This window comes from Capra hircus, chromosome 20, assembly GCF_001704415.2.
Source record: "Capra hircus breed San Clemente chromosome 20, ASM170441v1, whole genome shotgun sequence".
Classification (NCBI taxonomy): Eukaryota; Metazoa; Chordata; class Mammalia; order Artiodactyla; family Bovidae; genus Capra; species Capra hircus.
In genome coordinates, this window is record NC_030827.1 from 1,818,944 (window position 1) to 1,831,785 (window position 12,842).

At 44.5% G+C, this 12,842-nt stretch overlaps 1 protein-coding gene across 1 annotated transcript in view; it reads left to right on the forward strand.

Moving 5' to 3' along the window:
* DOCK2 (dedicator of cytokinesis 2) overlaps positions 1–12,842 on the forward strand; it is a 462,975-nt gene that overhangs the window by 203,593 nt on the left and 246,540 nt on the right. The window contains exon 27 of the mRNA XM_018065716.1: positions 1,381–1,476. Within this exon, the coding sequence (XP_017921205.1) occupies positions 1,381–1,476 (96 nt within the window). The remainder of the gene's footprint in view (positions 1–1,380; positions 1,477–12,842) is intronic.

A 12,842-nucleotide genomic window follows, 5' to 3' on the forward strand; every position in this document is an offset into this window, starting at 1 on the left:
TTTTTAATAAGCACTTCTTGTTTTTTCATTCTCTCTTTCACAACTGTGAACCTATTTTCCATCCATTTGTTACATTAAGAGATAAACCATAGTTACGCTGGATGCAGCAAAGATATATTAGGTGCTTTATGAATGAGTGAATGGTCACCTGCTTTTCCAGCCACCACTTCTTTATCACTTTCTTTATGTCCGGCTGTTGTCAGGTCCTGGAGTCACAGGATGTTCCCAAGTCCAGGCCTTCATTTCTAGCACCTCGCTATCTTCTGTCATGGTTCCTAGCCATCAGGATATCCCACATGCGATTCAGAAGTCACTGCTGTCCAGGGCTTATCTCAGGCCTGCAGGTCTCCCTGCAGTGGAATCAGGCAAGCTACCTTTTCCAGAATTGGCAGTTTCACTCTCACATTCACATCAACCATGAGAGACTGGTTAGAAAACCTTTCATGACTCATAAATAAGGACCGTGAAGCTCAGAAAGGTTAAGATGGTGAGTGAGGTCACACAGCAGGTGAGGGCAAAGTTGGAACTCAGGTCCAGAGCCACTGCGTTTCCAATCCCACAGCCTTTCCACTTGGCCACGACTACTCTCCCAAGTACACATGAACGAAATTCTGTGTCTTAAGTCTATGCTGGTAAAGGGACCTGAGGACATAGGCAGACATACACAAAACACTTCCTGCCACAACAAATGCTCAAAAACCACCAAGTCCTACCCAAGGTTCAGAGACTTGTATTTAAAGCGGCAGAACCCTATGAATGTTACAACCTGGCTCATTGTTGACTTCTTTCCTCCAAAGTGGATAAAGCACTTTCAACTGCACAAGCTCTCCCATAGTTACGGTTTTCATTACCTAACCCCAGTCCCAGCTACAGAAACACTGCCTTCTTTTATTTGTCTCTCCAGTCTAGACTCCAGCCTAGAGGTAATAGTGGCTGCCTGCTATTGTTAATCCCTAAGTTACCTTCTCTGGTGTCTCAGCTTTTTCATCACCTGTATAACCAGTTTCCTGCATTAAATTCCCTCTTATTCCAGGTTAGATCCTGTTACACGGATGAAGAAACCAAGGTTCAGAGAAGTTAGGTAACTCACCCAATATAATATAATAATTCTCGACAGATTTAGTATTCTGAACCATAAATTTCTGATTCCAGAGTTTCAGTTCTTAATTACTGACTTATGTGTAAGGTGGTTAGTGAAGTTCCTGGTGCCCCAAGCAGGTGGTGATGCCAAGGAAGTTTGATGGCGATGATGGTGCTGCTGGTAGTGGTGGTGGTGGGCGTGGTGATCACCATGCTTTACCACAGTTGTGTGTCCTTTGGAAGAGGTGTGCAGACATTATACAGTGTCCTGGTTGTCACACAGATGTCTCTGTGTTATAGGCCTTCACCTACCACCACATCCAAGAAATCATGGTCCAGCTGCTTCGCACGGTGAACCGGACAGTCATCACAATGGGGCGGGATCATGTTCTGATTGTAAGTAGATCTTTTCCTCTTGTCAAACATTCCAAACTGTTTGGAGTCAAGGGATAAATTTTCTGGAACATTGGTTGCATCAAACACCCAGCAACAATTGTTGCTTTGTTTTGGATTATAAAGGTCAGATTCTCCCTATGTGGGTTCGGAGAACATGAGAGTTAACTCAAGTTGCTAAGATAAACTTGGGCTTAGGGCTTGTCCATCAAGATGAATGTAGCAGGTAAGTGGAGCCTCTCTCAGTCTCAACCTCCTCATCTGTAAATGGTGGAACGTTCTGTCGCCAGAGAGAAGATTGTGTAAGTAAGGTGTGTCCAACTGTGCCACGCCTTTGCTCAGTCTCACCAGTGGTCTCCCACCTCACTCGGAGTAAAATCCAAACCATCGCTAGAACTTGAAATGCCCTCTCCCCCTTGGTGGCTCTCTTACGTGTTTCTCCCACACATGAAGCATTATTCCATCTGCTCCTCCCTCTGCCTGGCCTCTCTTCCTTGCTTATACCCTGATGCTAATCAAATCCTGGCTTAGGTGCCACCTTATCAGAGAGACTTCCCTGCCTGACTGCTCTGTCCACAGTATCCAGCACTTGTCCACCTGCTTTCCGTCTCTACACCCTACTCCTTCATGTTTAGTTCAGTTCAGTTCAGTCGTGTCCAACTCTGCGACCCCATGGACTGAAGCACAGCAGACTTCCCTGTCCATCACCAACTCCTAGAGCTCACTCAAACTCATGTCCATCGAGTCGGTGATGCCATCCAACCATCTCATCCTCTGTCATCCCCTTCTCCTCCTGCCTTCAATCTTTCCCAGCATCAGGGTCTTTTCCAATGAGTCCATTCTTCACGTCAGGTGGCCAAAGTATTGGAGTTTCAGCTTCAGCATCAGTCCTTCCAATGAATATTCAGGACTGGTTTCCTCTAGGATTGACTGGTTTGATCTCCTTGCAGTCCAAGGGACTCTTTTAGTTCTTATCACTATATAAGTGATATATATCTGTATATATCTATGCGTGTGTGTGTGTATATATATATATATTCTTCTTTTCTTTGCTTATTGGCTGGCCCTCCTTGTAATAATATGAGCTGGAGAATGAAAAGATCTTTGTCTGTTTTGTTCATTTGTATCTCCAGACCCTTCAGCAGTGCCTGGAATATAGTAGGTACTTGATAAATACTTGTTGAGTGAATGAATCAGTGAAGGAAAAAATGACATGTACCAGGCAGGAACTCTAAAGTTTAATGGAGACAAGTACTACTAAGATTTGATTGATTGAAACTATGTGGGATTAGCTATACAGCTGCCAGAACTCCCAACTTCTTGAGAGAAGCTGAAAATTCCCATACTTTATGTGAAATTTCCTGATGTTTAAGTGTTGGCAGCTGCTTAAAAATATTTATAAACATTTTATGATCCCCAAACGTCTGGATACGGCTTTCAGAAAGCCAGTTTGAGATCTCTACTTTAAAACAGTACGATATGAGCCAGGTTGGGGGATGTTGACTATCAATAATTGTAGTCCTGCTTCATGGATACAGGACACGCGGCGCTGAGGGTTTATTCTAACAGTAGCTGGGCAAGTATTTGATTCCTGCCTCGAAGCAGCTGAGGGTAACAGTCTTCTTTCTCCCCATTCAGTCTTGTCCACTCATGTGGGTGCTTGGTTCCTTACGGCACAGTGTGTACATTTAAGAGAGTGGTGACATCCATGGAGGGCACCAGCAGCACCCAGGTACTCCTGCCTTCTGAAGCAGACAGCCATGTGACTCATCCTCTGTCATTTGTCCGTCCTTCCACCTTTAAAGCATCACCATTATTTTTTATTCAGTTACAAGTTTCCACATCTGTGGTTCCCGTAACGCACCTTAGGTAAGCATTTTATGACCTCCCGAATCTTTATTCCTTCTCTCTGGAGCCAGACCTAAAGAGGATCGTCAGTCTATTTGGCTCATCCCATATATAGCAGGCTCTTAAGTCTCTGTATCTTTTTAGAGCAGTGAGTCTTTGAAACAGTGCCTGGATCATAGAAAGCACCAAGTAGCTGGTGTCTGTTATTATTTTGCTTTCTCTTTGGTACAGTGTGTCTCTCTGTCCCTTCACATTAGCAACATAGTCAGGCGAGCCGAGTCTGGCCCTGTTTCATGCCGAGACCTTTATTTGGTGCCGTGCCCCGGCTGCTTGCCCTTCCGATGCATGATGCACACTGCTCACTGCTGGTCTGTTAATGTTTGCCAGGACACTCCCCTACTCCAGAATGTTCAGTGGCTCCCTACTGTCTACCTACAAATTAACACCTACAAATTAAGGTATAAATGCACTAATCTGGCCATTCTCAGCTTCTGTGATCTGGCCATAACCAAAATTTTCAGCCTTTTCATCTGCTTTTATCCATCCACAGTATCTAGCCAAAATGGATATCGGTATATTGCCCCAGCTGCAGTCCTTGGGGTCACAAAGAGTCAGACACGACTGAGCAACTGAACTGAACTGAACTGATATTGCCCAAATGTGCCTGGCATTTGTTCACTTTCATGCTTTCGTTGTCTGGAATTTCTTTGTGTGCTATCTTAATCTGTTGAAATCCTGCCTAGTCTTCTAGGTCCAGCACAAACAGACTCCCCTGTAAAGCTGCCCAAACCTCATCAACCTGGTTGAGATCTGATTCTTCTAAATCACACAGCTCTCTCATGTTTCTTTTTTTAACAGCTTCATTAAGATATAATTTATTTACCTTTAAATTTAACCATTATAAATATTCAGTTTGATGAGCTTTTATAATGCATACAGTTGTGCAACCATAACCATAATTTAGTTTAAAATACTTTTTCACCCCCAAAAGTTCTGTTTGCAGTGACTCTCCAGGCCACCCCTACCGCTTTACCCCTACCCTAGCTGGGTCAGCAACCACTAATCTATTTTCTGTCTCTATAGATTTGCCTTTTCACACATACATATGTATCAAATCATACAGTTGGAGGCCCTTTGTATCTGGCTTTTTTTGTGTGAATAGGTTTTTTGAAGTTTGTCCATATTTTAGGGTATTTCAGTATGAAATTCCTTTTAATTGCTAAAAAGTATTGCACTGTATGAATATATTACATTTTGTTTATTCTTTTTCAGTTGGTAGATATTGAATTGTTTATGATTTTTGGCTAGTGTGAATAATGTTGCTGTGAACATTTACGTGTAAATTTTGTGTGAACAAACTCTAGTTTCTCTTGGGTAGAAATGTAGGAGTGGAATTGCTGGGGCCTATGGGAAGTGTATGTCTAACTCTATAAAAAACGGCCAAGTTCTTTTCCCTAATGTTTCAGCCATTTTACTTTCCCGTCAGCAGCGTGTGGGTGTTCTGTGTTTGCCTACATCCTCACCAACACTTGATATTGTCAGTCCTTCAGGTTTTCACAATTCTGGTGGCACCTCACCGTGGTTTTCATTTGTCTATCTGATGACTGTTGGCACCGAGCATCTTTTCCTTTGCCTGTTCTGCGTTGTTTCTAAGTCCTTGTCATCTGTGAGGCTGACGTCTGCAGTTTCTTCTCTTGCACCGTAAGGCTTGAGACTTGGGCCTGTCTGTCCAATGGGGGCAGAAACAGACCTTGTGCACTGCGTTGCTGTGACAGTTAAATGTAGTAGCGCAGGAGAAGCACTTGCACGTGTGTTTCGTCTGCATGGTATTCACTTGTTTATTCACTCAGGATTTTCCGAGAGCCTCCTATACACTCAGCACAAAGGCTCAGAAATGAGTCTGGGCCTGCAGGAGAACCGTGACCTCCAAGGGGATGCCCCTCAAGTACCTCACACTCCCTGTATCCCAAACCCAACTCATCACGAACCCCCTGGAGTCTCCTGCACACTCCCAGCATTCACCATCTCAGCTTATGGAACTGACCTCCTAGAACTGAGGTGCTGCCCTTGACCCCTCCCTCTCACCGCTGCCACTTCTAGCCACTCACCAAGTCCTGCTGTTTTCAGCACCTCTGACCTGGTGCCTCCCCACCCGCCTCCCCACTTGGCTCCCAGCACCCCTGGTGACACACTCAGTCATCAGGCTTGCTATACTTAGTCATTTACGAGGGGGTTTTCTGACTTCTGTGCTCATGACCCCTGTATTCCATGGGCCGCCGTGAGGACAGGGACCACAGTTAACTCATCCTTTTTATCCTTCTCACCTAGCAGGGTACCTGGTTTACTGTGGGTGCTCAGTAAACGTTTGTTGAGCAAAGGAATGAGTGAAATACTCCCTGAAAGTGTGGTGCTGTACTATACCTTCATATTTTTATATGTGCTCTTCTCTCAATTTAGATTGCCTTTCCTTTTCCAGGGAACCCACATTTCAGGAAGTGTGGGCAGAGTGTAAAGAATTGCCTGTTCCGACTTGCCCTGCCCTGCCCAGGCCTGATGCTGGGCTTCCCTGGTGGCTCAGTTGGTGGAAGAGTCTGCCTGCAGTCCGGGTGTGATCCCTGGCTTGGGAAGATCCCCTGGAGAAGTGAAAGGCTACCCACTCCAGTATTCTGGCCTGGAGAATTCCATGGACAAAGAGTCCATGCAAAGAGTTGGACATGACTGAGAGACTTTCCCTTCACTTCACTCCAGCCTGATGCTAGGAGCCTTGCAGAAGTTCTGAGCTGCAAGCGGTGTCATTAGTCTCAGTGACTCTTGGGTTTGCTGCTGTAATTACAGTGCTGAGAGTGCTGAGCAGGGAGTCCTAGAGGTGTGTAGCAAGCACACCTCACTAGAAACAGGGCTGTGCCTAAACTTGTTGTTGTTCTTTAGATGCTAAGTCCTGTCTGACTCTTTTGCAGCCCCATGGATTGTAGCCCAGTAGGCTCTTCTGTCCATGGAATTTCCCAGGCAAGAATACTGGAGTGGATTGCCATATCCTTCTTCAGGAGCCTGAACTAGAAGGAAGAAATAAAACAGGTCTTTCCTAAGATTTAGCTTCATTTTCATAAAATGGGCCTTTCCAGCAATTCTTAGAACTATCTCATCCAAATTAAAGAAAAGTATGTTGGAAAGTAATTACTCAGAGGTCAGGGGTCTCTGTATTAGCACTGAAGGCCCCAATTTAAATTCAAATTGAAATTTGACAAGGAGACGAGATTTTCATTCCAACCATCGCTTTAAATTTTCCAGATATGAATTTTATTGGCTAGTTTCCATTACTTGGGAATATTAAACAATCAATATTTGTGACGAAACCCAGGAGCATCTACTTCTGAAGTCCCGAGGCCTCAGTGGGGTGTAGGCTGAGCTGCTCTTCTGTCACTATGTGGGATTAAATGATGACTTTTTTCCTTATTTGTAGGAGTAGAAACGTTGCAATAAAAGGTGATAGCTATTAAAATTACAGAAACCCTAGCTAGGATGGATTGATTCTTGTGTGCAGCACACTGTAATTATCATTTGCTGGAAATAGCCATTCCTGATTTTTCTCTGTAGACCATCTGCCTGAACAATGAAATGTTGATGGTAACAAATGAGCAAAAGGAAAGTTTTACAAAAAGAAAAACAAACTTTTACATGACTGCTTCTCTCTCTTCTTCTCTTTGCCAGAGTCTAATCTGTCAGATAAATGTTTATTTACTTAAATGACCAAAGATTTTGACTTCGATGCTGAGAAAGGCACCATGGTTTGGTAGAAAGGACCTTTTGGATAAGGGAGAGTAGGAGACAGTTTCCACACTCTAGACCTTGCACAATGAACGGTATTATTTTTTGAGATCTTTGTCATATATCTAAGTTTCCTAATTTGGCCAATGCCCATCCTCTTTCTCTCTTTCCCTGCCTTCTGAGGCCCTGAGTCAGGGACAGAAAATAGATTTCACTTTATGTGCCAGCTCTGGTGGGTTGGCAATGGCTGCCTGTTGTACTGTGTTGAAAAAAAATTCTAGGCTACATCTTGGCTCAGTGGGGAGAAGTGCTGAATTGATTTGTGATGTCTGTTATAAGCATAAGATTAGAGAACAGCAATGTATACAAGATTCTTGCAAATATTATGTATTGACTGAAGTAATTGCTGTTTTCTGGCTTAATCCAAAAGCTCCTTTACAACCAATATTCCCTTTCACATATTCTTAGCTCCTTAAGAAGTTGTCGTGTAAGAGCAAACATGCAATGGAAAAAGCCAGAAGTCTAAGAGCCTGCATTTTCACAAGGGAATGGTTTCTATGCGCTAAAGTCATATTTTATCCACTGTAAGATGCACCATGATTTTATGATCTCATTAGAACGAGATCTTGCTACCAATTAAACTGCAGCAAGGTGGTTTATTATTGCACTGATTGTAATCTCCAGAGATTGCTAAAATATAAGAAAGTTTAACTGAAAATCCCTATTGTGCAATGGAGTTCATTTTTGAGGCTCGCAGGTAAGTGTCATCCTCTCCCATTGGTCAGGAGAACAGACTGACTGAGCTTCCAAAGATGGAAGCATCATAGTTAAAAGTCACATGGCTAGTAGCAGGATGGGATGTGAACCAAGGGACCTCTGACATCAGACCGTGTGTACCTTGGGTTGTCCCCCAGGTCTCAAAGTGTGGGGGAAAATGTCCAAGTTGACCTGTACAGCTGAGGGGGCCTCAGGGAACCCCTCTCTGGCTGATGAGTCCTGCTGCTGTCTGCTCTAGAAGAGGCTGTGCCCAGCCTCTGGCCTCCCACTGCGGAGGCTAGACAATCCCACAGGGAGAGTCAGGAATCCTGAGCGCCACCGGAAGTTCTTGGAAGGGAAATTATCTGGTAATTTTGTTGAAATTAAGATCTGGCTTTATTTTAGATAGTTAAAATAAGCCTCTTGGTGATATATTTTGGGCCTAATTACCCCAGTTTTCGCAGAGGAGTCTACTGAGTGATTAAATGCAGGTAAATGCAGTTGAGATGAGGCTAGCTCCAGAATTTCAGAGCAGTTTATTCAAAAAGGAAAAAAAAAAAAAAAAGTGGAAAACATCCTTCAAAAAGCACCTGAGTCATCAGAGAGCCAGGATTTCAAAGCTCTGACTTTGCTTTCCAAATGACAAATGGCCCACCTGCTTGATTACTCTCTGCCACCTGTGAGCCCAGTGACTCAGGTGGCCTGTGCAGGGGCATGGCGACAGTGCCAGCCCCACCCACACTCAAGCCCATCCCGTGGAGAGCATGTCTGAGGGCAGTCCAGGACCTGAGGAGGTGGGGGTTTCGACCAGAAGTGGTCAGCTGACTCGACCTTCACTTGGTGACTTAACACTTCATTAAAATGATGTGTATACTAACGCTCTCATTTATTGAGAAAACATCAGTGTTCCAAGTAGAAAGTTAAGTCACCATATGTGTTTCACCTCACTTAATCTGCATCAGGTACTCATATTTTACAAATGAAATAACAAGAATAGAAAGGTTATGTAGCTTGCCTGTAACCACACAGTTTATTTGTTGAAAGAGCTAGAATTTGAACCCAAGAGGTGCTATTGCTAGAGTCCCTGATCTTAAATAGAATATACTTAAATATTACTTAAATTACTTAAATATACTTAAATACTCCTACACTATTAATACCTTAAATTGCTATTTAGGCATCAAATATTCTAAAGGTCATAACGAGCACCTTAAACCTAGCTGCTTTTCTGCCTAGACCATGGAACCTAATGGGATGACCTGTGTGGTAACTTTTAGAAACCTATAAGATGGCATAAAATGTTGGTGGCTTTATGATGGCAATGATATCTTTAGGATCAAGCTGTTCAATTCTGGTGACTGAACCATAAAAACCTATGAACTCAGAAAAATTTTCTGTTTATTTGAGTGCTGGTGCTTATGAAATAGCAGGTCTTACAGAAGACAGCGCAGAATGGAGACAAGGAGATTCTAAAGGGCTTTGGAAGGACAGAGAGTCTCCTTCCACATGCAGCTCTTCTCCGTGTTCTGCCCATTCTAGTCTAAAGACCTCTCAAACGGAAGCGCTTCTCTCTACCACTGATGCCACCAGCCTGGGTCTGGCCATGACTGTCTCTCACTGCTGCCATCGCTACAGCTTCTCATAAGACACTCTCCCTTCTTTCTCATTCTGTTCCAACTCTTCACACTGTGGCCAACTTGGTCTTCTAAAGTAGCACTTCTTTTGGAGATAAAGCATCATTGGCCCCACAGTTTCCCAGGAGGAAGGCCCAGCTGCTCAGCATGGCTCTCGGGCACCCGGTACAGGCCATGCCTTTCCCCAGTGCCCCTTAACTCCCACACTTGTGCCAGCTCAAGGGAACTGCTCCGTTGCTCCTGGAATGCTCCTTTCCCTTTCTGCATTCTCCTACAGGCCACTCCCTTTGTCTAGAGCGGCAGTCTGCAAATTTTTTGGCACTATGGACCAGGTTCCTTGAAAAGAGTTTTTCCATGGATGAGGGGGAGGCATGGTTTCAGGATGTTTCCAGCACATTATATTTATCATGCACTTCATATCTACTATTATTACATCAGCTCCACCTCAGATTATTAGGCATTAGATCCTGGAGTTTGAGGACCCCTGGTCTAGAACAGGCCCTCGTAACTTTCATCTCAGGACAAGGTCTTCCACCATGCCAACTCCTCTTCCTCCTTCAGGTCTTGACCCGCATTCCGCTCAACCAAGCTGAGATCCCTCCACTCTCTTCAGCCTCGTGTGTTCATCGTACTGCCATGAGGGCATCTTTCCTAGCAGCTGCAGGACGATGCCTGTCTTCATCACTTGGCATCTTAGGATGCACTGTTTCCTGGCATACAGGATGATCTCAATGAGTACCTGCTGAAGGAATGAAAGATTCCTGCTATCTGTTTTATTTACATACCATGCATCATTTTCTTTTCCTTAACATGTAAGTGTTACTTACATTACCCTTATACAAGTGTTACTACGGTTACTTTTGTGACTTGATTAAACTAGGAAAATAGGGAGGAAAAAGAATTGTTATTGAATAACTGGACCAAATGGAAAGGAAATGTTTATGTGTGTGTGTGTTAGACGGAGATCTGATTAAGAAAGGAAAAAAAAAGTATAAAGAGACCTGAATTTCCATTTGGTAACCAAAAGATGGCACCATGAATGGGGGGGTGGCTTGGTTGCTGCTTGGTAAGGTAATGTGGATTGGGTTTGTATCCAGTGGGTGGGGAAGCTTTGCTTTAATCAGGATTTTGGTAGTTTCATATCAAGGAGTACTTGGCCTAAAATATATATGCAAAAGGTGAATTAGGGTCTCAACTATCTAGGAACCCATAGTGTATATGGGCAGACATCAGTTACCCAGGTAGATCTTATAAAGTTGGGTCTAGTTCTTCAATGATATTAAAAATTTGACCAGGTGAAGACAAGGGATTGTAAGGAGGAGCAGCATTTCTTGCCTTATGTCCATCTCCTGGTCTCTTAAACTTTCTCTCAGTCCTCATGATCATCTTTCTTGAGTGACCTCATTGTCCTCTCTACATTTTGCAGTTACAGCATCACCCTGTCCTGTGGAATTTTCTCTTTGCCTGTCTAGGTTCACAGTGGGCTAGGATACTTGAGGAAAAGGACTTTATCCTCTTCTCTTGGGGGTTCCTGCCCACTGGCCCAGAGCATGGCAAGTAGAGGTGCTCATCTGAGCCGTGGGCGTGAATGAATGGAAAGAACAAAACCAACTGAAAGCACACATCAGTGGTTAGCCTTAAAAAAATTCCGACTTAAAAAGTAAGATGAGAAAAGATTTTCATGCCAGACTTTCTCTTAAGGATTTGTTTTGAATACACGTATAAAATTCCAAATACTTTATTGGCTTTGTGTAGTAGCATTCTTTTAGACAAATTAAAATTTGAGGGCCAGAGCATAAAAATCCAGCCTCATTTCCAAAGCTTCCTTCTGTTGCATGATAAGTCACATGATGGGAATTGTGAAGTTCCTGATCTTTTTCCTAAATTTTATTTATTTCTATTTTCAGTGACACCAGGTCTCCATCACTGAGGGCTTCCTCTAGCTGCAGCGCCTGGGGCTCCTCACTGTGGCGGCTTCTCTTGTTGTGGAGCACAGACTCTGGGGTGTTCAGGCTTCGTAGCTGTGGTGCACAGGCTTAGATGCATGTGGGATCTTCCCGGAGCAGGGATCGAACCCTTGCCCTCTGCATTGGCAAGTGGATTCTTAACCACTGGACTACCAGAGAAGCACCAAAAGTTCCTAAATTTTTAAAAATAGCCACTGCATTCTCTCTGGTCCACCCAATTGAACAGACCTCTGCCAGGAGGTAAGAGCACCCCTAGATAATAGACACGCTACTGCCTTGACGGTTTCACACGTGACTCAGTAACACGAGCCTCGCAGTTCTGCAGGGCAGGTGAGCTCAGACCTGGAAAAGCTGTGGCCTCCCCTGGCCATCCCAGGGGCTGCTCTTGGCAGCACGCAGAGGGAGGGAGGCAGAGACCAGGTTTGGGAACAGTACAGGGAGTACTAGGAAATGCAGAACCAGTGTATCATTATCCTAATGAAATTGCCTGCAAATATCTCAGTGTCTTTTGGCTTCTGTCAGTGGAGCTGGCCCCATTTGATTTTGAATAAGTGCTTTTAAGTGCGTTCTTAAAGGATAGACTCTACCTATCCTATCCATCTCCTATCCTATTTCCTGGTGCTAGAAGCAAGGCTGGTCTTACCTCATCCTTGGTGAACCTTGCAGACTTTAGAAGGTCTTCCATTTAGGCCCTGATGAGCACCCTTACACCCAGTGTTGCTTTCTAAGGACTGTAGGGCTTGGGGCACATGGTATGGGGTTTGGAAAGATTTTGCTGGCTGGGAACTGGTCCTCTTTTTCTCAGCGAGTGAGGCGACCTTATCTCATAGCTAAGAAGTCTCCTCATGACAGTTCAGCGTCCTCAGTTTCCTTGTCTGTAAAATGAGGCTGTGTGTTATTGTGTTCATTGCTCAGTCATGTCTGACTCTTTGCAATCCCATGGAGTGTTGCCCACCAGGTTCCTCTGTCCATGGACTCCTCCAGGCCAGGATACTGGAGTGGAGTGTCATTCTCTTCTCCAGGGGAGCTTCCCAACCAGATGCTGAACCTGCGTCTCCAGCATCGCAGGCAGATTCTTTGCTGTCTGAGTCACCAGGGAAGCCCTGGTGAAATGGGGCCGATAATGGTGGTCACCTGTTAGTCCCATGGCGAGGACTGGGCCATGTGTGTTAAGGCTTGCAGCACGGAATGGAACACATAGCAGGCCTTCAGTGAATAGGAGCCATTGTTTCCCCCTTCTGTGCCACAGTCTTCCCAGGTGGCACTGGTGGTGAAGAACCCACCTGCCAGTGCAAGAGACATAAGAGACGTGGGTTGGATCTCTGGGTTGGGAAGATCCGCTTGAGGAGGGCATGGCAACCCACTCCGGTGTTCTTGCCTGAAGAATCCCAAGGACAGA